We start from the raw sequence: 24196 nt of genomic DNA, 5'->3' as shown, positions 1-24196 counted from the left end.
AAAGTGTTTGGAGCAACAGCTCTTCATCAAAGGAAAGCGCTTGGAAAAACAAGCCACTGTTTCTAAGACACCAAATATTTATTTACCATTCAGGGAGTTTTCATGTCTTAGAAACAGCAACTTCTAATAGTGTTTTCCCTGGTGAAGAGCTATTTGCTCAAAATGCACTGAGATCTCTAAATAAAATACTTACTGTGACTCCAGTGGATTACATTATCTTTGGTTACTGCTGTTCTCCTGCCTTCCAGTTTCTGCTTGGCCTCTTATTGCCTGTTGGTTGATGGGATTGTAGCAAAAATAAATAAGTAAGTGCTGTACTAGGTAGCCCTTGGCTTGATTTAGCAAGGCAGTATCTATTTTCAATAGTGTAGTAGTGTATATCCAGGATATTGCAATAGTGAAGACCTACATAACCTTGTTTTGTACATTTATGACACATTGGTGAACCCCAGGGTAAAAACAGAAGGCAGACCCCATTAGACTTAGAAGTCAGCCCAATCCTGCTCTAACTCGTGGTTGGCATGCACATTATGGGTGGGTGTGGGTATGCTCTTTTGCTCTTTTCAAGGTGCATTTGTTACCAAGTTTTGTGATTTGGCAATGCCATTCCTGCTGCAAAGGCAGCAGAGAGGAAGAGGGTGAATTGACTGTGGAAGTCCATGTTTCTCTACAACAGATGCTTTTCTGTCTCTAATCATATCAGCATCACCTAGAATAGATACATTGGCTTTAGCAGGATTATGAATGGGTAAATGTTTCTAGCATATAATTTCAGGATTTGTGTGAGTCATGGAGCTAAGTAACAGCATACAAGGAACGAGAGTTCAGGATAAATGCTCGTTGAGTTACAAGCAATCCCCCAAAACAACACCCTAATTTAAAGCAAAAAGTCAGTTTTGCTGGAGAATAGCAACTTTGAATGATGCATTCTGGGTCTCTATTCTATGCTGAAACATAAATACAGGGAAGTCATTCCACTGTGCAAAAGGAGAGACAGAAAGGGGAAACAGTGATTGTTGTCATTGGCCTATGATGCTGAAGAAAATTCTGTGAATCTTTGGATACCTCTGACATACATAGGGAGAGCGAGAGAGAGATTGCTTCCCTTGCTTCTCAACAAAGAAAACCAGTCTCTGAGGTGCCACGGCACTCTTTATCACCTTTCTTGATCCTGTAATTCCCAAAATAATTAATTCCTGGCAACATTGCAGACTCAGAACTTACTGGGATGATTGCAAAACTGCTCCCATTTATAAGACAAAACAGCCAGTGGTTGTTGGAAGAGATTAAGGCAGTCTGGGCATAAGGAGCATAAGATAAAATGTTGCATGATGGAAATTCTTTTCACTTTTTCAAACATTACATAGTACTTTTCTTCAAAATCAGAAGAATTCCCATCAAACAACTTTCTCTAATGTTGCCAGTGCCCAGAAGTGCCTAAGTATGTTAGCCTTTACATATCTAAAACTGACACCTAAGGCTGACTCAGTCCTGGCCAACAGCTGAATTTTGTCTTGTACATATCCTAGGAACAAGAGGCAACTCAGTGGCAGGTAGGCAATCCAGTTCGTGCTGGATATTGGGCATGGAGCATGCTTCACTGAAGATGACAACTACGTCCACCACCTCCACCCTATGAGTCAAACCCTTCCTGGGAAAGCTGGTGTCTAAGGAGATTTGGCAGCTAGGACTTTCTAATGTATAAATTGGAATTGATGTACTGAGTCAACTATGCTGCTGAGAGAATCTCTGAGACGCCTAGTGAGTGCCCCACTCCAACGCAGAGTTTGAATCTAAGCATTGTTATTCTCTTTGGCTCTGGACCCAATCCTTGCCGCTTAGGCACTCCACATCTTCTTTGGTTCAGTGCGCCCAAATACTTCTGGTTTCTTGGGACCACTTCAGGTTTCCCTGATAATTTACCTGGCAGCTGTTTCTGCCCTCCAAATACTGCAACTGCTGTGCTCCCAAGTTTAGCCTTCTACTGAACTTGAGGCTTGCCTTCTGGTTCCTGGTGCTTTGTGCCTGTGCAATCTGTACATTCCAGGCTGCCAGTGTGTCTTGCAACATAACGAGAAATTTCAGTGTCTTCTTGGACAATATAGCTGGCTGAATAATAGATGCCCACACTCCTTCTGCATACATAGCCTACCCTCTCCCTTAAGGAACTGCCTAAATTTTCTTAAAATACCTGCTCCGTGAACTCTGCCTCGGCACTCAATAACCCAAGACAAAAGAGCATGCACTGGGGTAAGAGACCACAGCTGATAAACCCCAGAAGCATCACCTGAATCAGGGGTTTCCAACCTTTTTAAAACAAGTAACCCTTCTGTTGCAAACCTTCAGCTCAGATACTTCTTAGGGATTTTTAGTGTGTATGTGTGTACACACAAGTAAACTTGTCCCATTAATTCCAATGGGAGTACTCAAGAGTAACTTAAGCTGGATGTAAGCCGGTGTCTGGAGTAGCTTGTCTCATAATTGTAATATTTAAGTGTGTGTAAGTGTGTGTGTGTGTGTGTTTGTACATGAAAACACAAATTTTAAGTGTCACTGGGAGACAGGCTACTAAACTTAGGATGTCACTGACTGACATCCACACTAATCTGTTACTCATAAGCAGTCTTATTGAAATTCACGGGAGAAGTTTACTGGTCCTATTAATTTCAATTGGAGTAGTCAGTGCTAATTTTCTGAAGCCTGTTAGTCAGGCTGAGGGGAGGGGTACAATGAGTTTCAGCATGGAGCCAGCCAATCAGGAGCAGAAGAGGAGAGTCCTTGTCCTCTTCCTTCTTGTTCTGCAGCAGACACTTCACTCAGGGTGCATTGGCTTCAAGCCATCAGTCCTCAGATGGGGACCAAATATCATGGCTGCAGCATTCGGAGGCAGGGGGACTGTAAGTATCCCTGGGAGCCCTTCAAATACCCCAGAGCAGGGCTGCACATCTCCAGCTATCCTGCAGATGTTGGACCACAACTCCCATCATCCCTATTGGCCACTGTGGCTGGGGATGAGGGGTAGTTGTAGTCCAAAAACATCTGGAGGGTCAAAGTTGTGCAGCCCTGTCCTAAGAGTACTAGTACCCCCTGCCCCAAATTATGTCACGAGACTCAAATACAGTTCTCTTAATGTTGGGTGGGGTGATACCTAATGGCGCAGCGGGGAAATGACTTGACTAGCAAGCCAGAGGTTGCCAGTTCAAATCCCCGCTGGTATGTTTCCCAGACTATGGGAAACACCTCTATCGGGCAGCAGCGATATAGGAAGATGCTGAAAGGCATCATCTCATACTGCACAGGAGGAGGCAATGGTAAACCCTTCCTGTATTCTACCAAAGGCAAACACAGGGCTCTGTGGGCCCCAGGAGTCGACACTGACTCGACGGCACACTTTACCTTTAATGTTGGGTGGACGTCTGTTGCTGTATATGGTGCCCATGTTACAATGGAAGATAAGTTGCGTTCAACCCATTTTCTTCTCTAAAACATGTGGGCTCTGCTGGTTAATTTTCAATTTGGACATTTCTGTCGGTGACTTATTCTGTGATGGCTAACAGCTGCTTTGCTGCCTTCCAGATTTATCCACTGCAAAAAGGTTCCGGCAGTTAAGGAGACGCTGAATGGAATTAGTCAGCCTTCCACCCTCTGAGATGGTTGATGCAAGAAAGAGCAAGCTAAGAATAGCCTCTATCAGGGTAGAATATGCTGCAATCCAGACGGGTTACTATTTCATAAACCCATTCATTATCCCTCCTCATGCATAGCTGTAGTGCTTCATTCACGCAAGGCACTCATCTGTAATTATTCTTTCATGCTACCCAAATGACTCTGAGAAGTTCTTGCAGTCACCCCCTCCTCACTGCCCGCCCCACCTTCTTATTCACACACATTTTTAGAAGTGTCTGATTCTGCCTGATGTCCCTTTTTTGGCCACGATCAATCCCTGCGATCCTTAATCGGACTGGTGGACCTGTACTTAGCCCATCAGATTAGATTTTTTTAAAAATCCATCTGTGTACCCCTTCTTGGGAGTGTAGCGAGGTACAGATTGGAAATGAAAAACAGGCAGGATCAAATGATGCCTGCAACAATTTCTTGTGACAGAAGAAAAAGCCCTTCTTTCCACAGGTGATGTCAAGGCCATTAAGAACTTACTTTCTACAAACAGCTCCAAATACGATGGTGCAGAAGTCAGGTGTGTGTGACCTTGCACAAAATAGCCAGGAAATTGTCAAATAATGTCCCAGTGTCAAAAATGAAACGTAAGCGCCCTCTAGTGCTATACATTTCCCCTCTGCATATTTCAGGCTCCCCAGGCCTTACTTGATGCACAGCCTCCAAAGAACAAATTTAATGCAAACATGAGACCCTCAAAATAGATAGATAGATAGATAGATAGATAGATAGATAGATAGATAGATAGATAGATAGATAGATTAGCATATCGCAACACTACCCAACAATCCCTCTCTGAAGAGCAATGACAACGCAGTTGCTATGCATCCTGGTTGCTGGAATATATGGAATTTGCACCTAAATGCTGAATATATCACCCTTACCTAGTTGGTTCAATGGTTCATTTTACCATGGAAACCCTCTCTTCTGCTCCATCTCATCTGTCAGCCTATTTTATCTCCCACCTGTCTCCATGTAATAAGCTTGGAATAGCCACTTTCTTTCTGTTAGCTGCATTCTCCCCTTCCAAGCCTGCTTTCAAGCCCTCATTCATATCCTTGCCTGACACCACCCCAGCTTCTCCTCAGGCCCTCCTTGCGCATGTGTAAGCAAACCCTCCTGGCAGGGCTCCCATCAGGGCCCTCCCTCTGCCCTTCTGCCCAGCAGTCATCATGATAGGTATTCAGTCTTTGTGGGGAGAAGGGGGGGAATTGCCTCAGCCCCAAACATGGATGCCTCCCCCAACCAAAATACAGTTCAGTATTTGAAATGACCACACCTTAATTTTAAATCAGAGCTGTAAAGCTAACCAGTTATAATATATAACCCCAGGACCAGGAGTTATTTTAGTCTTTGGGGTTATTACATTGGCAGGGCATGCACCTACCTCTTGCCTGTGGGCTCCCCAGAGGCATCTGGTGGGCCACTGTGTGAAACAGGATGCTGGACTCGATGGGCCTTCTTGGGCCTGATGCAGCAGGGCTGCTCTTATGTTCATTCATTCATTCATTCATTCATTTATTCGATTTCTATACCACCCTTCCAAAAATGGCTCAGGGCGGTTATGTTCTCCATTTGTGCAGTTTTTACATCTGTGCATAAGCACTCCGGCACATCTGTGCAAACAGTTCCACTGCATGCATTAACACGCAGTGTGCCAGAAAAAAGAAAAATGGAGGCCTCAGATGAACATTCTGTGGAGGAGCCTCTCAGGTTCTTATGAAGTCTCTTTAGGCATTCCATTAGTATAATACTGTAAGCAGCCACAGCATTTGTAAGGCTGCTTTTCCACCCCAGAATCTCCAGAAAAGACCAGTGACTACACACCACCCTTGACCACATATCCATGCTATAGAAAGGGCTGGCTGGCTGTATGTGCGAATCTATTTATTTGACTTATTTTTATACTCTGGGCGGTTTACAACTTAAAAAATAAATAAATGACAACAGAAAAAGTTAAAACATTACAATGTAAAAATTTAAAACAATGTTAAAACTATTAAAACAGTATTTAATTAAAAGCCTGGGTGAACAAATGTGTCTTGAAAAACTTGTAAAAAGTTGTCAGAGATGGGGAGCCCTTTATTTCAGCAGGGAGTGCTTTCCAAAGCTCCAGGGCAGCAACAGAGAAGGCCTGTCCCCAAGTAGCCACCAGACGAGCCAGTGGCAACTGCAGACAGACCTCTCCTGATGATCTCAAAGGGCAGTGGGGTTCATGACGAAGAAAACCTCTTAATGGCAAGTTCTCAAAGAAATGCAGCCATGCCCCTTTGGAAGTGAATAAGAAGACACCCATGGGCTGAGGCCCAGAATTTCCCAGCAGAACTCTTGTTTCCTGTTTTTCCTAAAACAGTAACAGATGATCCTGGACTTGCTAAGGCAGAAATTCTGACATGAATGATTAAAACAAATGTGGAACAATGGCAGAAAAAGCGCAAATGCAGCTAACCACTGTGAGAAGCATAGAGCTGGTGTAGTAAAAATTGGGAAGACAGCCAAGGACTATCACTGCTTAACTGGCTACCACTTCCTTGGTGCCACTTGGCAACCATTCAGACTGCCTGCAGTCATTTGTCTGGCTCCCAATCCCTCTGTGCATATGGTCATAGTTTTCCAGAGAGTTTTTCGTGCCACAAGACCTGCCTAGCAGGCATTTCTTGAGACAGCCAGCTAGGGGAATAGAGCCACACCGGGCAGTGCTGATCGACAGACTGGTAAAGGCCCATGGCAATGGGGAAAATATTGCAGTTTTCACCAAGTGATGGGACTGCATCCCAGAAAGCAGCTGCCTCCAGTATTTATACTGGCAGAGCAAGTTCATAGCAACATCATTCACTTTTGCGGTTGTTTTGCTCCCATGCAACATACATTCTTCCAAAGGCTTCGGCATGCCTTGGCTTCCTAGTGGCTTCTGGGTATTTGGTTTTAATTCGACCTTGTGGTTTAGTTCTCTTTGATGCAAAAAGAAATAAACCCCCAGGCACTGCCTGAACTATGTCAGCATCTAATGAGAGTTCAGGCACTTGCAAATATCTGTTTGATGCCGAGTGCATGCAGGCAATGAGGTGGGCAATTATCTTTTTTTCTCAGAAGAGCAGGGCAAAGAAATATCAGTTTTTAAGTATGTTATTGCTGCATTTGTGCATTGTGCATTACCCACATTCCCTCTAGCTGTGTCCTTGTGCCTGCCTGCATTCTGCAATATTTCTCACAGTACAGAAGCCACTTTACAATCCTGAATCCTACAACACAAGATCTATATTCACACATGCTTGCTCTTTGCAGCAATAGGGCTTGATTTGTGTGATGCAACATGCCATCTCAAACATAATCTTTTTCAAGGGCGTCAGTTCACTCATTCAGCAATGGGGGCAAATTAAGTGATGATCTGGTCTCAGCCCACAGTTGGTCTTGAACTAGCAACCTGGGGGGTGTTAGGCAGCGATTCAGACTGTGCATTATCCCACAGATGAAGCCAAAAAGAGGGAGATAGCCAAGGAAGTCTTCTAACACCAAATACCACAGTGTTGAAACCTGAGTCTTATGAAAGCCTCTGGGTCACACTTGCTGCCTGGTCTGAACAAGCAGCTTTGCTCTTGCTGGCTCAGATCACTCTGTACCTCCAACTCTTTATTTGCGTCACTGGAGCTGGATCTGAATCAAGGAGTGTGTGTGTGTGAGACCCAGGCCTTAGTTGCACTGGCCTTGGAGCATCTGAAGCTTCTGCTGTAGCATCTTCACCGGTGCCCTGAAAAGAGCTTCACTTTGAGATTTAGCAGACTGAACCCTGAAGTGGAGACAGTGAAAATCTGAAGGAATGCCTGCCACCTTAATATAATTTATTCATTTTCCAGCACGCTGTCATCCCTGGAAAAACACCAAGTTTATTCCTTGATAAATGACACAAAAGATTGCATTCAGGCATGCACAAGAAAAACATGTCAAGAGTGCAATACCCATGTCCAGGACAACTGAGAAGCAGCTGAAACCAGAGTGATGGTTCGTGACTTTGCAAAACTTTACATTATTTGGTACCAGTGTCTATTCCATCATGAAGTGGGGATGCCTAAAGGTTAGCTAGACCAAACCCCAAGATTCTCCAAGCATTAATCACCCCACAAGCTAACTTCCAAGTATTCCCACAAATGAATATATGGGTGAAAGGGTGAAAGGGACTACTTCTTGATTATCCATTAAGTGCAGGAAACAAACAGTGTGTTTTGGTCATTCATACAACATGTTTGCTAGTTATCACTTGTCTGGAAATCGTGAATGAATTAGTCTTGATAGCAGAGGTCAGCAAGCTTGACAGCAATTGTGCACTGAATTCTGTGAAAATGCACTTAAGGAAAAAATTGTTCAAGCATACAGCATACTGTGCATAATCCAGGATAATGGTAACTCCCCTTTCCCTCTGTTTCCCACAAACCTCTATAGCTGTGGTATCTGTCCTCTTCCTTCCTATCAATAGCACACAGACTCGTATCTCTCCTTGGTTCATCCTTTCCTCATGCCTTTGCCACCCATTGCTCCACTGGGTCCTTTTTCTCAGCCCACTTTCTACTCTACCCCAATACTGATTCTTAGCCAGATTCCCTGCCTCCTGCCCTTCACCAATAGTATAAAAATTATCCTGTCTTTAAACCTTGTTTTTCGACAGCCCCCTCTCTCATTGCCCATTTCCTGTTTCCTCCACCCATCTTTCCCTCAACCTTCCTGTTCCCCAGTTAATCTTCTGGGACCTCTGCTTAAGCTCCTCTTCCTCCTGGGCGCACGTGAAGGGGATTTCCCCGCCAAAATGACCTTATATTTCCCTCACAGAAGTTGGCCTATTTGTGAAGATTCTGTTTTTGGAGTTCCGTTCTCTCGGCACTTGGAATGTTAATGATCACCCCGACAAAATCCTTTAGTGTTTACCATAGGAGAGCGTTTCATACATGAAAAGTTTTAGTGGCCTCATACACAGCAGCACTGTCCCAGCTCATGCGAGCAGGTAATAATTTCTTTCAGACGTTTATCGGTCACATGGCAAAGATAAACAACATTTTGACTCACATCTTATTTCCTGGGGCAGGAGTGGTGCTCAGGCTAAAAACTGCAGGCATAGTATGAAAACTGAACACCCCCTCCGCCCACAATGATGCATTGCTTGTTTTGATTTGTTCATGTCCAGGAACAATCGCGTAGAATTCATCAAGACAACTTTCAACATCACTGTGCAGTCAGGAATTACAGATTGCATGGAGCCAAAGTCACACGATTCCTTTTTCTCACATGGGTCTGACAATATTATCCAAGGCAGAAGTTAACTGAAATGTGAAGGAAAGGGACTTGGGAGAACTCCACTACATTCTCTCCAAAATAGCATCTTACATTGTGCTTCCAAGAAACAGAAATCAGACCTTTTCTTGATTCATGATGAGGTCTTGTCAACTTGGATTATCTATAGTTTACAGTTAAAAACTCTCACTTCAGGATCAATGGTTAAATTAATTAAATTAGAATAATGTATTTAATGAGAACAGAAGTACGTCTTTTCCCAGTACATCTCAAGTATGCTGCCGAGGGGTGGTAAGAACCCAGGATTTGGATGCTAACTCCATCAGAATGTTTATAAGAAGATTTTTAGCGCATTCATTTTCAGCCAGCAACATCACTAGGGTATGTACAGTCATTAGGCTCATCCAGGTTGCTTGCAAATCCTTTTAGAATTGTACTGTGAAACATCAAAAGAATAAGAAATATTAGCATAGAAAGATGCTAAATGCATGCAACAATCTATTTCTCACCTGCCATGCTCAGGAACGTTTCCTGTATTTTTGTACACAGCACATAATTAATCTATGGAATTTTCTGCCACAGGCTGTGGTGATGGCCACCAGCTTGAATGGCTTTAAGCAGGGCTTAGACAAATTCATGGAGGACAAGCCTATCAATGGCTACTAATCCTGATGATTCCAGGCTACCTCCATGTTCAGAGGCAGAATGCCTCCGAATACCAGTTGCAGATGAGCAGTGGGAGGAGAGACGGCATGCCTTCAGCAACTGGTTGTGTGGCTTCCCAAAACATCTGGTGGGCCACTATGTGAAACAGGGCGCTGGACTAGATAGGTCTTAGGCTTGATCCAGCAAGGCTGTTTTTATGTTCACATACTTCACTCACAGATCTACAAAACCCAACCTGGCCTTAAGATGACAATAGGATGGGCATGACTGGTTTTATGTAGTGTTTCAAAATTTTTGTGATCCAGGCCACAATCACTAACCTTCCTTGGCAATCCCATCCACACCAGGACGTCCAGGATCACAGCTTCACTTGTCTTCCACATGTTCAGCAGAGCTTGCCAGCAGCACACAATATAAAAGAGCTGACAGTGTGACAGTGGCTGGTCACCTGACTCCTCTAGAATTAAGTGGCCAGAGTTTAATCTTTCTTTTGAGGCATATGAGCAAACGAGGCACAGAAGTCCATTGTACAGCAGCATCTAATGTCACTTAAATGCTTCCTTTTTGCAAGGGATCCCTCCAGTTGCAGGCCGCAGTTATCATCCTTGCATTAGTAATATCATTCCAAAGGAATGGATTAGGTAAGCAACCATTCCAAGGTCTTAATAATTCAGCATCTTTGAACAAGCCTTTTTGTTTCAGAGACTGCATCTGACACTCCAGTCCTAAAGATATTATTTCAGCTGAAGCGCCATTGGTTTCTGATGGCATTTACTTCCATGTAATATCTTCAGGACAGAAGTACAAGAAAGCTAATTGCTTTCTGCAAAAAGAAATTTGGATGGATAAGAGCAAAAAAAACACAACACAACACTCCTCGCTGGGAAACTGTTGGCTCTCAGGAAGACAAAATACCTGAAGATGAGGACCAGGCAGCTGGTAAACCAGGTGGTGCTGGAGACAACCTGCTACACCTGAAGTATTTTTAGCCAAGGATCTGGGAAAAAAACCAGTGAGTAACTCACAAACTCCATCTGGATTGAGCCAATTAGCTTAAAAACAGGAGTTTTCACTGAGGTTCATGTTATTCAGATGCAGAAATATTGTCAAGTTGTGGATTATTCGGAGATGATGTATGTGTGACCAGGAACGGAGTCAGGATCACACAAAGTCATTTCTGGGTTGAATAAGAGCATTACATACCTATGGAGATATAAACACGCATTCCCACTTTCGGGGGGGGGAGGGAAGATCCTTATAAAAAGATAAGCTTTTGCCAGGTGCAGAAACACATTCCTTTGTGTACATGGGGTATGTCTCTGTAGGCCAGAGTTGGTGCCAATTGTATCATTTCCACTTTGCTTATTCAGGGAGCTTCACCTCCCTTAATATCCATAGATTTCATTTTCTACCCAGGCCGATTCTTTGCTACGTCCCACCCTGTCATTGCACAGTTCATATATATCATTGGTGACAAACCCGCTTTCAGTGCTCGTCAGGGTCACAAAGCCACTCTCTGAAGCATTGACCGCCATGTTATCATAGTCTCCAGAGAGGTCGTCAGGAGCGTCTTCTCCATAACGTCCCCGGAAAGAAGAGTTCTTAATTTGTGGTCTGGTCCCAGCTAGATCAGCTTCTGATTGTTTTCTAATTACATTGTACACTTCCAAACTGGGGCTGTTCTGCCTCTTGGGAGACAACCAGGCATCCTGTTCCTTTGCTTTTGCTTCTGTTTGTTCGCGTCTCCTTGGAAGGAAAGGAAGGAAAAAAGGTTGACTCTTTTCTATCTTCCACTGTAGCATATGAAATTGATTGCCAGGAAATTTAGGACCAGCCAACATAAGTACTTTTTAACATAACACATAATCAACTTGTGGAATTATCTGCCACAAGATGTGGTGACAGCCAACAACCTGGATGGCTTTAAGAAGGGTTTGGATAACTTCATGCAGGAAAGGTCTATCAACGTCTACTAGTCAGAGGGCTATAGGCCACTTTCAGCCTCAGAGGTAGGATGCCTCTGAATACCAGTTGCAGGGGAGTAACAGCAGGAGAGAGGGCATGCCCTCAACTTCTGCCTGTAGGCTTCCAGTGGCATCTAGTGGGCCACTGTGTGAAACAGGATGCTGGACTAGATGGGCCTTGGACCTGATTCAGCAGGGCTGTTCTTATGTTCATATCATACTTTCCTAGTAGTAAACTAATATAATGATGCAACTGCAGAAAAAGAAGCTATGAAAATATGCAGAAAAACATGGTGAGTGCCTGACACTCCGACTTAATTACTCAATAGTGCTATTGAGGAATTACCATAAAGGGCAGACAAATTTCAATAGGACTTCCTCTAGTAAATTAAGCCAGGATGTCAGCCAGTGATTCCACAACAGGAGAGGACTCTTGGAGGATTGTCAACCATTTACTGTATTATGCTGGGGCAGGATCCAATCTGAACGTAACAGCATCAGGAAAGAGTTTGGAGAAAATAAACAGAAGTCAAGGAATCAACTCCCTTCCTTTATCCCAATGTAGAACTTGATCCTGGAAGCACATGCAAGTAAGCAACAGGAAGGACACCCAGGACTGATAAACACATGTAGGTATTACAGGAACTAGGTGCTGGCCAAGGTGCTGAAACATACACATCCGTGTGATGCTTTAGCATGTCATGGAATCAACAAAACACCAGGGACTTCAGATACCAGTTCCAAGGACTACTTCATATGTTATGCAGCAACAAACATATTTTACCACCACACACACACATGTGCAGGGATCTGTAGCCAGCCATACTTTACTAGTATATGGACTTACTAGTATATGTAAAAGAAGGGATAGCTGGACTTGTGGTAGCAAGCATGAATTGTCACCTTTGCTAAGCAGGGTCTGCCCTGGTTTGCATTTGGATGTGAGACTACATGTGTGAGCACTATAAGGAATTCCCCTTAGGGGAGGGGTCCACTCTGGGAAGAGCATTTGCATGCTTGCATGCAGAAGATTCCAAGTTCCCTTCCTGGAATCTCCAAGATAGGGCTGAGAGAGACTACTGTCTGCAACCCTGGAGAAGCCACTGCTAGTCTGGGTAGACAATACTGAGCTAGATGGACCAATGGTCTGACTCAGTACATGGCAGCATCCTATGTACTTGTGTGGTACACATGGCTTGAACTACATGTGCATACAATGACATCTTATGAGTACAAGTGAAATGTTTTGTATGTCTCCGAATAGAAATCAGTGTGTGAAGTGTCCCTATATGTGTGAAAACCAATCTGTGAAAACCTATGTTCCTAAGGCTTACCCTGGATGGAAATCCCATATTACCTAATAGTTACTAATATCAACATATGACAAAATCGGCATCTTTGGGCTGATTCGCATTTAATGTGTGAGCCTTAGGAACACAGGAAATGACTTGATACCAAGTCGGACCACTGGTCCATGTAGCTCAGTACTATCTACAATGACTGGCAGCAACTCTCCAAGGTTTCAGGCGAGCGTCTTTCCCAGCCCTACTTGGAGATGCTGCCAGGGATTGAACCTGGGACCTTCTGCATGCAAAGCAGAAGTTCCTGCACTGAACTATGGCCTCATTTTGTCAGTTAAAATAATGAAGAAGAAGAAATTAAAACACAGAAAAGTGATGAGCAGAGAGACCCTATGAAACTGCCTTATACGGGATCCTCAGACCACTAGGCCATCTAGGTCAGTATCATCTGCACCCCACCTGGAGATACCAGGGATTGAATCTGAGACCCTCTGCATGCTCAGAATGCTGCCTGCAGCAACACAACACAAAGCCTTGCCCTTTGCACAGGATTGTCACTTGCCTCTTTGCATAAAGCCAGAAGCCGAAGATGGCTGTGATGATGATAAGGAGCAGCAGCAGCACCGGGATGCTGGGGATTAAGATGTAGGCAAGGCTCCAACCAGGTTCTGGGGGAGGAAAAGGTCAAATGCTAACTTTTAACATTAGAAGGAGGCTGTGCATTTCCCATGCAGATATTGAGGATGCCAGGTGCTTTTTTATTTACATTTGAGGGAGGTGGGAGTTGCCCAACACATGCAGGGGAGTAGCGACAACTGAATAAGGGGAGAGAAATGTCCCTGGGCCACCCACTGGTGCTGGTGGTGGGGGGCACACCAGCTGGATGACAGCTTGCTCTTGCTGTCCCTTCGCTCCTCTCTGAAGGCAGCAGCAGGCGGGCAGGGGCCCATCTTCACTTCCTGCCCCAGAGCCCATTCCAACTTTATTATGCTGCTGAACACACAGCATCATATGAGCAAAGCTGCTCTTAGATGCATATTTTGCTTTTTCTGTTGGGAGCGGGTACTGTTCTTCGGAGCAAGTGTAGCTTTTCTTTTTAAACCCAACATCCATGCATGCACTTTTACGGACATATAATTTACCTGCTTGAGAGGTAGTCATTTCAGTGGCAACTGTTGGTTTTTCTGCAAAGAAAACATAGGCGCTTGGTTACAGAAACAAAGGGCCCAACTAGACCTGAAATGTGTCACTGTCTTGTACGAGGTGTGTCTTAAAGTAAAAATAGCAGCTTTATGGACCAGATTCAGATCAGAACTGCGGCACAGGGGTAGCGGGTATCCAGCCATTTACTACTGTGCAGTTTCCCATGATATCTGCAGGGCTCCGTCTTGGCTTGGTGACTGGTCAGCCGGAAAGCGGCACGGAGATAAACGGCTGTGTGCTAGAGTCACAGTCCAGATCAGGAGCCTGTATGCCTATTTTTACCTGAAAGGAAACCCTCTGCTTTTCAGAAGCGATTACTGATTGTGAATGTACAAATGCAGCTCCTGGCATTTTGCTAGTCTAAATGCAGGCCTGAAGCAGGTCTAAATGTTTGAGGGGAGGGAATGCACACAAACAGACAAGGCTCTAGGAGGGACTATAGCTCAGTGGTAGACAGAGGTGCACGTAGGTAATTCTGGAGCCTGGACCTAAAGGCCTTTGGAGGCCTCCCGCTGCAAGCTAAGCATCATTTTTTTAGCACGTAGGTTCTTGAGGGCACAAACCACACCACCCAGGAGAGACTAAAGAGGATTTGGGGGGGCCCCAGAGTGTGTGCAGGCCCTGGACTTTGGCCCCAAAGTTCAGGGGTAAGAGCGCCTCTGGTGGTATTGCTCATGCCTTACATGCAGAAGGTCTGAGAGTCAATTCAGGACATCTCCAGGTAGGGCTGGGAAGGACCCCTGTCAGAAACCTGAAGAGCTGATGTGGGTCTGTATAGCTAAGACTAAGCTAGATGGACCAATACTCTGACCCAGTAGAAAGCAGCTTTGTACGTTCCTAGGAGAACTATCACCCCCAGTCCCTTGTAGGCTTCTCAAAGGACTAGATGGGTCTATGGGCTAGCCCAGCAGGATTCTTTTAATGTTCTTCTACAGAATACTTCCTCCTCAACCACAAAAGCTAGAGAGTAAACGATGGCCAAATAGAGTCATCTCATTCCAGATCACAGGCAGCCATTGTGCTTCTTTGGCACAGTCCCAGCCATTCAGATATCCACTGGATACAGGAAGTATCCCACGCCACAAACGACTGGCCCCAGCACTGAATTAAGCAGGACGGGATAATCATTACCCTGAGGGTATTTGCAGATGAAGTTGTTTCTGATGTTGCATCTGTCATCATTCCATTGGAACATATAAGGGCCTCCGTCCCCAGCAGGCGCTGAGGGCTGGTGATACATCACGACGCAGATTTCATACCCACAGGAGGGCTCATCGGCATACCAGTTTCTGTAGAAACAAAGCAAATGATCAGGTGAACAGTTTTCCCCACTCCACCTCTGCTAGGCCATGATCAAATTCTTCCCCATTAAGGGCATTTCTTTAATAAATGTCAGGAATGTAAATGAAGCACATCCATTTGCAGTGATTTTTGGCTTTGCACCTGGTCAGTCTGTTTTATACATGAGAGAGGGAGTGGTGAGATAGCAGAGAAGATCAGGAGCTGCTGGGTCTGTGTACAGCTGCTCCAGGTCATGAGCCACCAGGTCTAAGGGTTGGAGCATCTTCCTTAGTCCCTGAAGGGTTCCCAGGAACTGGAGTGACTCCACCCACTCAGGCTAGCCATTGGCTTTCCTCAACAGGAAGTGCTACAGCACTTTCTGTTTAGGTGAAGACTTTGACTGGTAAAGAACAGCCTTTCCTGGCTCCAGCTTCATCTGACTCTTGGCTTCTTGCCTGACTCTTGACTCTGACTCCTGGCTCCCATTTTTCAGCTCCTGGTTCCCACTCAGAAGTTGCCTAAAGCTCAGCCCATACAGTGAGAAGGCTTGTGGATGGATGGTTTACATAATATTTAACTTCTTCCAAACATATCGTCCAAAGCTAGATCCAACTCCAGTCCTGAAGGCTGGATTAGCCAAGATCCAGTAACTCCCAGGAAAAGCTCTCAAGCTAGCTGGATTCAAAACCCAGGGCTTCTTCAAAGGCTGAATATCAATGGAAAAGATTATCTGTTTATGTCAGCTAATGCTATTCTTTGATAACTTCTAGGGGGAAATTACTCTTACTCCATCCGCATGGACTTACCGAAACGTGGACAAACTCCCATCAGACCACGAGTACAAGCTTGGGCATTCAGTGCTGTTGTTGGGGTCCGCTTGTCTTGTCAACCCAATCCAGAAATCACCATCAGAAGCCCGAAGACTCTCAATTATCTTCTCTATCAGCTTCTGCTCTGACTGTGATTCAATACTGATCAGGGATCCTCCATCGCTTTCGCAGGCCTGAAAGGCTTCCTTGAAGTTGACCCTGTGTAAGGCATCGTGGAAGTAAACTATCTTGTAGCAAGGTCGCTGGGTTCCTCCCCGACAGACTGTCTGCTCTGTGGGAACAGAAGCAAATCCCTTAACAGAGGCCTGGAGGGAAAAGCAGTGCACAGTTGACCCCAGATGGGTTTTCCAGTGCATGGGATTTCTCTTTCAACAAATAAAGCACTCGTAAAAGAAACAAATACGATGTTCAAAATTATGAATGCCAATTTTGCTGTATGTCATGCAGCTGGATTGTTGGCTACACTTTTCTTGTTGTTGAGGAAAACATGCCTGTCTGGTTTTGCCCAGATCCAAAATCCAGATCTTGTCAGGCACCCAGGTGAGAGTGTGTGTCACACTGGGGCCAGCAACAATCAGGCTCTGGTGATTTCCCTTCTGCATCACCAGCACTCTCTGCTAACTATAAGCCTGGCATCCTGAACTTCAGTGACTCTGTAGAGGTTGTAATAATAATAGTCAGCTGACACAAAAAGCCAGTCCCTGTCCAGCAGGCCTTATAAAGCCTGGGCCTCAAAGCTAGCTCCTCAGTACAAGGAAGTCTCTGTCATAATCTGTCATAATCTACATCATCTCCACCACACGTTAAGGTCATCTGAGGAGGTCTGTCTCCAGTTACCACCGGTTCGTTTGGTGGCGACTCAGAGGCGGGCCTTCTCTGTAGCTGCTCCAGGACTGTGGAATGCGCTCCCTGCAGAAATCCGCAATCTTAATTCTTTATTGACCTCCAGGAGAGCCCTTAAAACCTGTTTGGCAGGGTTTTAATTAGTTTTAATTGTTTTAATGCTCTAACCTGGTTTTCAGGGTTTTAATTGTTCTTATGGTTTAATTGTTTTTAAGATGCTTTAATAGTTAATTGGTGTTTATATTTATATTTCTGTTTTACTTGTTTTTGGTTTTAATGGTTTCTGTTTTAATTGTAAACTGCCCTGAGCCTTCTCAGAAGGGCAGTATAAAAATTGAATGAATGAATGAATGAATGAATGAATGAATAAATAAATAAATAAAATTCCCAGCCTGGAATAACAGCATGGAGTGTGACTCTGCAGAGATGGGGGAACAGTCAGGTCAGAAGTGCCAGGCTCAGCTCAAAGCCCTGACCTGATCCTGCCAGCTGGGAGATCCTGGAACCCAGAACTGGCACTCACTGAGCCCCCCAATGAACTGGCCTCTTCCATGCCTCGTGCCCCACCCAGCCTGCACAACAGCATCAGAAACAAGGCAGGGAGAATTGATGGGGTGGAGGAGAAGATCTAGATGCTAAGTCAGAGGACTGTCCCTTTAAATCTCTGCTCTCCGGACAAGGAGGCGGAGCCTGGGAGGGGCAGGCAGAGCCTGGAGGTATTTAAGGCCTCATTTTGCCTCTGGCAAGTGTTGGAGCAAGCTGGAGCAACACTGGAGCTCTCCAGGGTGCTGCCTCACCTTGCTGGCTCCTGACTGTGGAACTGCTACTTTTGTTTTTGGCTGCTACATCAGACTGTAAACCTCTGCCTGGCTTTACCTCGTGCCTGCTCCTGGCCCCTTAGCCAGAGATCTGCCTTCTCCTGGAACCTTTCCTGTTTTACATATTGCCCCAACTCTACCCGCTGGACTGACAGCTAGCCCCAGCGAGACCTGACATTATGGGGGCAGACCCCTGCTGAAGCCCAACAGATCTAGAGGCAGAGGTCATAACCAATTGGCCACACAAGAGTACCCCACAAGTGCTGAAATTTCCTGTCTTCCTTCATATTATCACGTAGGCCCTGTTTGGCTTCTCAGTCCAGTCTTCTGGTTGGCAGATAATCCAGTACATTATTAAGTCTTCCAAATCAGGTTAGGCCTAACCCCAGGAATGAATGCTGTGGTTGCCCTCTGGCCAATAGCAACCCAAATTCTACACCACATAAAACATCCTTATCAGAAAGATGAGGAACTGACCAAGTGCAATTTGATACATCCTGGCTGATTCAATCTCAGAATCACTATTATGGAAATCAGAACGCACACAGATGTGTGTTCAGTCAGTCATCAGCCTCTCTCTGCCTGCATTGCACAATGTGGTTTTTATATAAAAATACAGGGAAAGTGAAGGCCACATCAAAACAAGTAATTTTAATTACATACCAGCATATTTTATGGCCAAGTTTATCGAGTGTTTATTTTTGCAGAAGCAAATGATTCAAGCCAATAGCTGAAAACATGGTTAAGGATAGGATGTTACATATTTCTGTGATTCAGACCAGTATTACAAAAAAAACATTCTGAGGTATGTTCTCTCTACACCCCCCACTTAAAATATAAAGCAGAACACAATGGACACCCCAAGCCAAGGATCTTAATACAGCACAATCACTTGATCACTTGCAATTGTGACAAATTGTTTGCACATACATACACATTTAAAATGCTGAATGCAGCAAGAGTTGTCTGGTTACTATTCATAATTTGACAGACATGCAGCTTTGATGAAAGACATGAAATACACTACCTCTCTGGAGCTTCTCGACAGCTGCAAGGAAGGCAATGGGAAGAAGATAAAGAGCACATCACTACAGCTGGCATCCACCAGATCTGCAGAACATCCACAGCTGAAGTGTGGGCTTTAAGGACGTTAAAGCAAGTTTTCGCAACAACCTGGCAACTGGTCTGTGTTTTATCAGCAAAATGTGAAGTTATTTTTAGCCAAGGCAGGAATGTAATGGAGTTGGTCCCCATCCAGTCACGGCTGCAAGTCAGATGTCCAACTAGTGATCTCACTCTTCTGCATATTAGATAGAAGTCTTTGAAACTAACAATATTTTTGTATGTAAGTCATGGATTCACCCCTACATAAATACATATGAACTCATTTATCTAGAGCTGGAATGGGTAGATGTCAGGATTCGGGGATCTACTTTAAAAAATGTAATTGTCTGAAGAGGTCAAAGAGTTGACCGGATCGGAAACTAAACCCAAAAAACACTTCAGAGAGGATTTTTCAGTTAACTGGAAATGAACCCAAACCAATCCACTGGTTGCCTCGTACGTGAACCAGAATCCAACTCTGAAACACAAAACGTAGCAACTGGCACAAAACAGATGGTTCAGTAATCAGGCACTCAGTTTGCAAGGATTGGGTTACTGTTTTGTTTTCCTGTTTTTTATCCTGTTGTATGTATTTTGTTTGGAAATACATACTTTGGTGGATTTAGCAGTATGAATACTTTTCATACTTCATGTATTCAAACATGCAAAAAGTATTTAAACATACATAAAGTATGCAATATACATAAAGTATTCAAAAGCCTTTGGGAAATTAAAAAATAAATTTAAATAATAATATTGATAATAAAGTATTAAATAATATTACAATATTATAATAATATTTAATAATGATACAGATTTCTCTCTCAAGTTAAATCATATTCTTTCTACAGAGTTATAGTGCAAGCAAGAGAGCTTGATATTATTTGGCATAAAATGTGCCTACATTCATTTAAAGTGTACGAGGCAGTTATTGAACCACTTTTTCGAGACAGTGGCTCACATTCTGACTAGTACTGCTTACGCAGAAGATGGTTTTGCTCACAGAGCAAAAGGAGAGGCAGATTTTTTTCTGATCCCACCTCCCCTCTGCTGTTCTAGGTGAGGTCCCTGAAGGCTGGGAGATTTTCGGGGCGGGGGGAGCAGGAAAAATTGCCCTTCCCCTTGTGCAAGCAAAAATTTCTTCTGCACACACAGTACTATCAGTTTGTGATGAATTACAGCATTTGTGGGGCTGGGGGCAGTGGGGGGGGAGACGAACGTGAGTCGGAACAAAACCTGCATTTTTAGTGGGTTGATTCCCCAATCAGTGTGGTACACATGTTGGATGCTGGACCTATGAGGTCTGAGTTTGAATCATATTTTAGTCATGGCCTTGCACAGTTACCCTTCTGCTTGGCCTTCACGCGCTTTCTGTAAAATGGGAGCAATAATATTATATCATTTAAGGCTTAAATGAGGCTGATTTAGAAAAGAATTTAGCAAAGCATGCTAAAGCAAAGTAGTAATAAAACAGCAAACCTGTGGAAACTGGCCTCATCATCTGTGTTCCCATTACAGCTTTTTAAATGTGATGGCTTCATGATGAAATCACAAAACACTGACCACTTTTGCAGAAGCATATTGTGACGACAATCCATCACATCCAATCACTTTGGGAAAGTTTTGCAAGACATGGTTTGGAAGCACATCAAGGCATGTGTAAGGCTAGTTTTACATGCCCAACACACAAACCCTGTAATGATTTCACCATGTTCAAAATGGATGTACGAACTGGCTATGCATCTAGTCCTCATGAATGCAGGAAGGAAGAAACCCCAGGAATGCAAAAATGCCCATAGCATGCAAAAGCCAAAGGAGAAAATGATGCCCCCTTTAAAAAAAACCAACAACACACAAATATTCTTCTAGCTACAGTATTGACAATGCATTGGTTTTTACATAGTCTACATGATTCCACATATGGCTTGCAATACACTTTTAGCAGTGGGAGTGAGGGGACAGAGAAGTTATCAGAAAACAGGCCTGAGAAGTATGCAACAACTTGGGAAGCTTTGGCAATATTTATTCTCAGACATGCTCCACACCCAGTGTGGAGGAGGAGTTTATTTCAAAGGTTCCTCCCCAGGAAGGCAATGGATTTGTGCTCCAGGAGAATGCTTAAAAATGCCGCGATACAACCGACGAAGCTCTTTTCCGCCGAGTCAGATCATTGGTCCATTATTAGTGTCTACAGTGACTGACAGCAGCGCTCTGGAGTTTCAAGCAGGGCTCTTTCCCAGCCTTTCCTGGAGATACCAGGGGACTGAACCTGCTGCATGCAAAGCATGTTCTCTATCACCGAGCTGCAGCCTCTTCCACTAGAGATCTGGGGCTGGTTTCTGGAGAGGACGGAAGCTCCCAAACCTGCCTGGAACCGACACCACCTGGCCGACTGTCCTTTTGCATTACCTCTAGCAATCCTAGGCTACAGTGGCACAGTGGTGATGGAAAGGCACTAGGAACATAGCAAGCTGCCTTCTACTGAGTCAGACCCTTGGTCCATCTAGCTCAGTACTGTCTACCCAGACTGGCAACGGCTTCTCCAAGGCTGCAGGCAGGAGGCTCTCTTGCCTTGGAGATGCTGCCAGGGAGGGAACTTGGAATCTTTTGCAAGCAGGTGCTCTTCCCAGAGCAGCCCCGATATCTTACAGCACTCACATGTAGTCTCCCCTTCAAATGCAAACTGGGTTGGATCCTGCTTAGCCAAGGGGACAGTTCATGCTTGCTTCCACAAGACCAGCTCCCCTCCCACATCCTACACATGCTCAGAAACACTTCTATGTCCTTGTACTTATAGGAGCAAGGCTCAGGGCTGGGGCACACACACTTTGCATGTGGGAAGGTCCCAAGCTCAACACTTGGCAATGGCATCTTCCCCAGTGAAAGCAGGGCAGGAAAGTGCAATGGAGAGCAATGGTGAGAGGGACCTGTGTGATCTGGCTGCGTGGAAGACAGCATGAGATGAACAGGGCTCCTTCGAGAGAAGGCAGGGCTGCTGGGCACCTTCTGTGCACGCAGAAAGCCACCAGGCTCAATCCTTGGCATCTCCAGCTCCAGCAGATCCCAGGTGGAGGCTGCAGACCCGCTGCTGGGCTAGATGGGACTTTGCCAGGTCCCAGTGCTAATAATCCCCAGAACTGAAAGCTATTCCCCCTCCCCCCCTGGGCTTGAGCCCTGCCAAGAGAGAGGGCTGCTGCTGCCCACCCAGAGAGAGCCCTGCACACACTGTGAGGCTGGCAGCCAAGGGCAGCAAAGCGCCCGTCCTGAGGCTGTGCCCCCCAGCTTTGCCATCCCTGGAGCCTCAGCAGCCTGGAAGCCATCCCAGGCCCTCAGCTGTATAAACAGGCCGCGGGGCCGCTCCGATGTGACTTCCACTTGTCTCTGGAAACTCACTTCTTTTCTGCCTGGCAGCAGCAGCCTCTGGGTGCATCTGAGGAGGAAGGAGACTGTTGCCTGCCAAGGCTGGGCGGCTTCTAGAGCGAATTCCTCTCCTCCACGGAGCCCTGCCTGCCTGCCTGCCTGCCCGCAGCTCAGCGGCAATTCTGCGCACACACAGCCCGCTGGCCTCCAAGAAGACTGAAGAAGCCCGACTGCAGCAGGCGCGATCCCAGCCGCTCCTTTCTGCAGTGGGTCCCGTTTATTCCAACTCTCTCGCCGTCATTCTTGGGGGGGGGGGCCCCGCAATTTTGGATCTTTGCTCTTTTCTCCTCCACAGCTCTTTAGTGGCAGGGAATACAGTCAGCGCGGGGGGGGGGGTTGCAGACTCTCCTCCAGCAGCCGCCCTTCCGTACAAAAGTGCCCCTCTCAAACTGGGGCACCACCAATGCAGCCTTTCCTGCCACGACTAGTCTCCCTCCAGCGCCAAATATCTTTGTTTTAAAGCACTTTCTCCCCCATCTGTACTCGCGGGCGGCGGCGGCGGAGGGGAGATTCCTCCACCACGTCCCCATTCCAGCAGCCCCCACTTGCCCCCGCCCGCTCCACGGAGCGGAGTCCCTCCCTCGCTCCGTCCTCACTCCCCCTTCCCGAGGAGGAGGAATGGCCCCTCTCCTCTCCCAGGACTTTTCACTTCGCCATTCCGCCCATTCCCGGGACACTCCAGCCCCTCTCCTCTTCCCGCAAGTCAAGATGGGAGGAGGCAGCACAACAGGACCCCCACCCCCCCCCTCGTGCTCCATCATCATCATCATCACCTCCCCAGCCTGGGACTCCCCGCGCCCGCAGCGCCTTCCTCCTCTTGCCCCCTCCCCCCGGCCGCTGCCTGCCCGGGATGGAGCTCCCCGCGCAGGACTCACCGCTGAGCCGTCGGCTTCCCTGCGCGCCCGCCAGCCCGCACAGCGCGGCCAGCAGCAGCGCCGCCACCGCCGCGGCTCCCGCATCGCGCCGTCCGCGGAGCCTCCGCATGGCCCGCCGGCGACAGCAGCAGCAGCAGCAGCCGCCGCCGCCGTCCAAGAGGCGAGCGAGAGCGCCGAGCTCCGGGCGAGAGAAGCTGCTGCTGCTGCTGCTGCGGGCAGCGGCTCCGCCTCCGGGCCAGGGGCCAGCCGAGGGGAGGGGAGAGGCGCGCCGGGAGGATCTTCTTCGGGGAGGGCGGGGGAGGGGGCCCGGGCCAGCAGCAGCAGCCGTCTCCGCTCCAGAAAGAAGCTCCCGCGGGCCTCCAGGGGCGGGATGGGGTGCGCGCCAGCCAGCCAGCCAGCCGCCAGGAGCTGGAGGGCGGTTCACACGAGCACCGCCAGACCATGATGGGGCGCGCGGCGCGGAGCCCTGGTCTGGCTTGGGAAACCGAAGGGCCGCGTGCGCATTTCAAGCACTGCAGGGTTTGAGAGCCGGCTGGGGGAGGGGGGCGCGGGGGGTCTTCTAGCCCCCTGCTCAGTGCAGGAAACTGCTACAGCACTCCTGCTCTGAAAACCTGCAGGGAAGGACTTGCTGCTGCTAGCAGAGGTGCAACACCTCGGTCATTTTGGAGGCTGGACCTCAAGGCCTTTGGAGGCCCCCCCCCCCCCCTGCAAATTTAGCATCATCGCGCTCAGTCGGGCGATCAAAGTCCAGGGGTAAGAGAGCGCCTCTGGCTGCTAGACTGAGGCCCTAACAAAACTGATCTAGCTACCTACGGGGATGGAGGGCCCCGGCCGGGAGACAAGGGATTCCTCCAAATGTCTCTAGCCTCAACCACCTGCTTCCCTCTCAGGAGCAACAGCAGACAAGATACTAATAGAATGTGACAGATATCTGAA

General features: G+C 46.5%; 1 protein-coding gene across 5 annotated transcripts; it reads right to left on the bottom strand.

The window, feature by feature from the left end:
* Window positions 1-7493: 7493 nt before the first annotated feature.
* On the bottom strand, window positions 7494-23448 carry LAYN (layilin). Of its 5 annotated transcripts, none has more exons than XM_053269383.1 (8): window positions 23261-23448; window positions 18889-18909; window positions 16177-16471; window positions 15221-15378; window positions 14029-14070; window positions 13449-13554; window positions 9942-11367; window positions 7494-9391 (listed from the first exon to the last, which is right to left on the bottom strand). In XM_053269383.1, exons 1-7 carry the CDS (start codon window positions 23367-23369, stop codon window positions 11007-11009), a joined length of 1092 nt encoding a protein of 363 aa, XP_053125358.1. In that variant the 5' UTR covers window positions 23370-23448; the 3' UTR covers window positions 7494-9391; window positions 9942-11006. The 5 variants fall into 5 exon arrangements, with proteins under 5 accessions (XP_053125358.1, XP_053125360.1, XP_053125361.1 ...); XM_053269385.1 differs by having other exon boundaries at window positions 10825-11367; XM_053269386.1 differs by having other exon boundaries at window positions 11101-11367.
* Window positions 23449-24196: the final 748 nt, after the last annotated feature.

The sequence above is a fragment of the Hemicordylus capensis genome, chromosome 8, assembly GCF_027244095.1.
Source record: "Hemicordylus capensis ecotype Gifberg chromosome 8, rHemCap1.1.pri, whole genome shotgun sequence".
Taxonomy (NCBI): domain Eukaryota; kingdom Metazoa; phylum Chordata; class Lepidosauria; order Squamata; family Cordylidae; genus Hemicordylus; species Hemicordylus capensis.
Note: the sequence above shows the minus strand (reverse complement) of the source record. Positions and strands in the feature narration are given on the sequence as shown.

What these genes read in the sequence shown, in the direction of transcription:
- LAYN (XM_053269383.1), bottom strand. Translation starts at nt 23,369, where the DNA reads ATGCGGAGGCTCCGCGGACGGCGCGATGCGGGAGCCGCGGCGGTGGCG. An exon ending in GGGAAGCCGACGGCTCAGCG is followed by an intron (nt 18,910 to 23,260) that starts GTGAGTCCTGCG and finishes CCTTCCTTGCAG; the next exon opens with CTGTCGAGAAGCTCCAGAGA. An exon ending in TTCTGGCTTTATGCAAAGAG is followed by an intron (nt 11,368 to 13,448) that starts GCAAGTGACAAT and finishes TTTCCTTCCAAG; the next exon opens with GAGACGCGAACAAACAGAAG.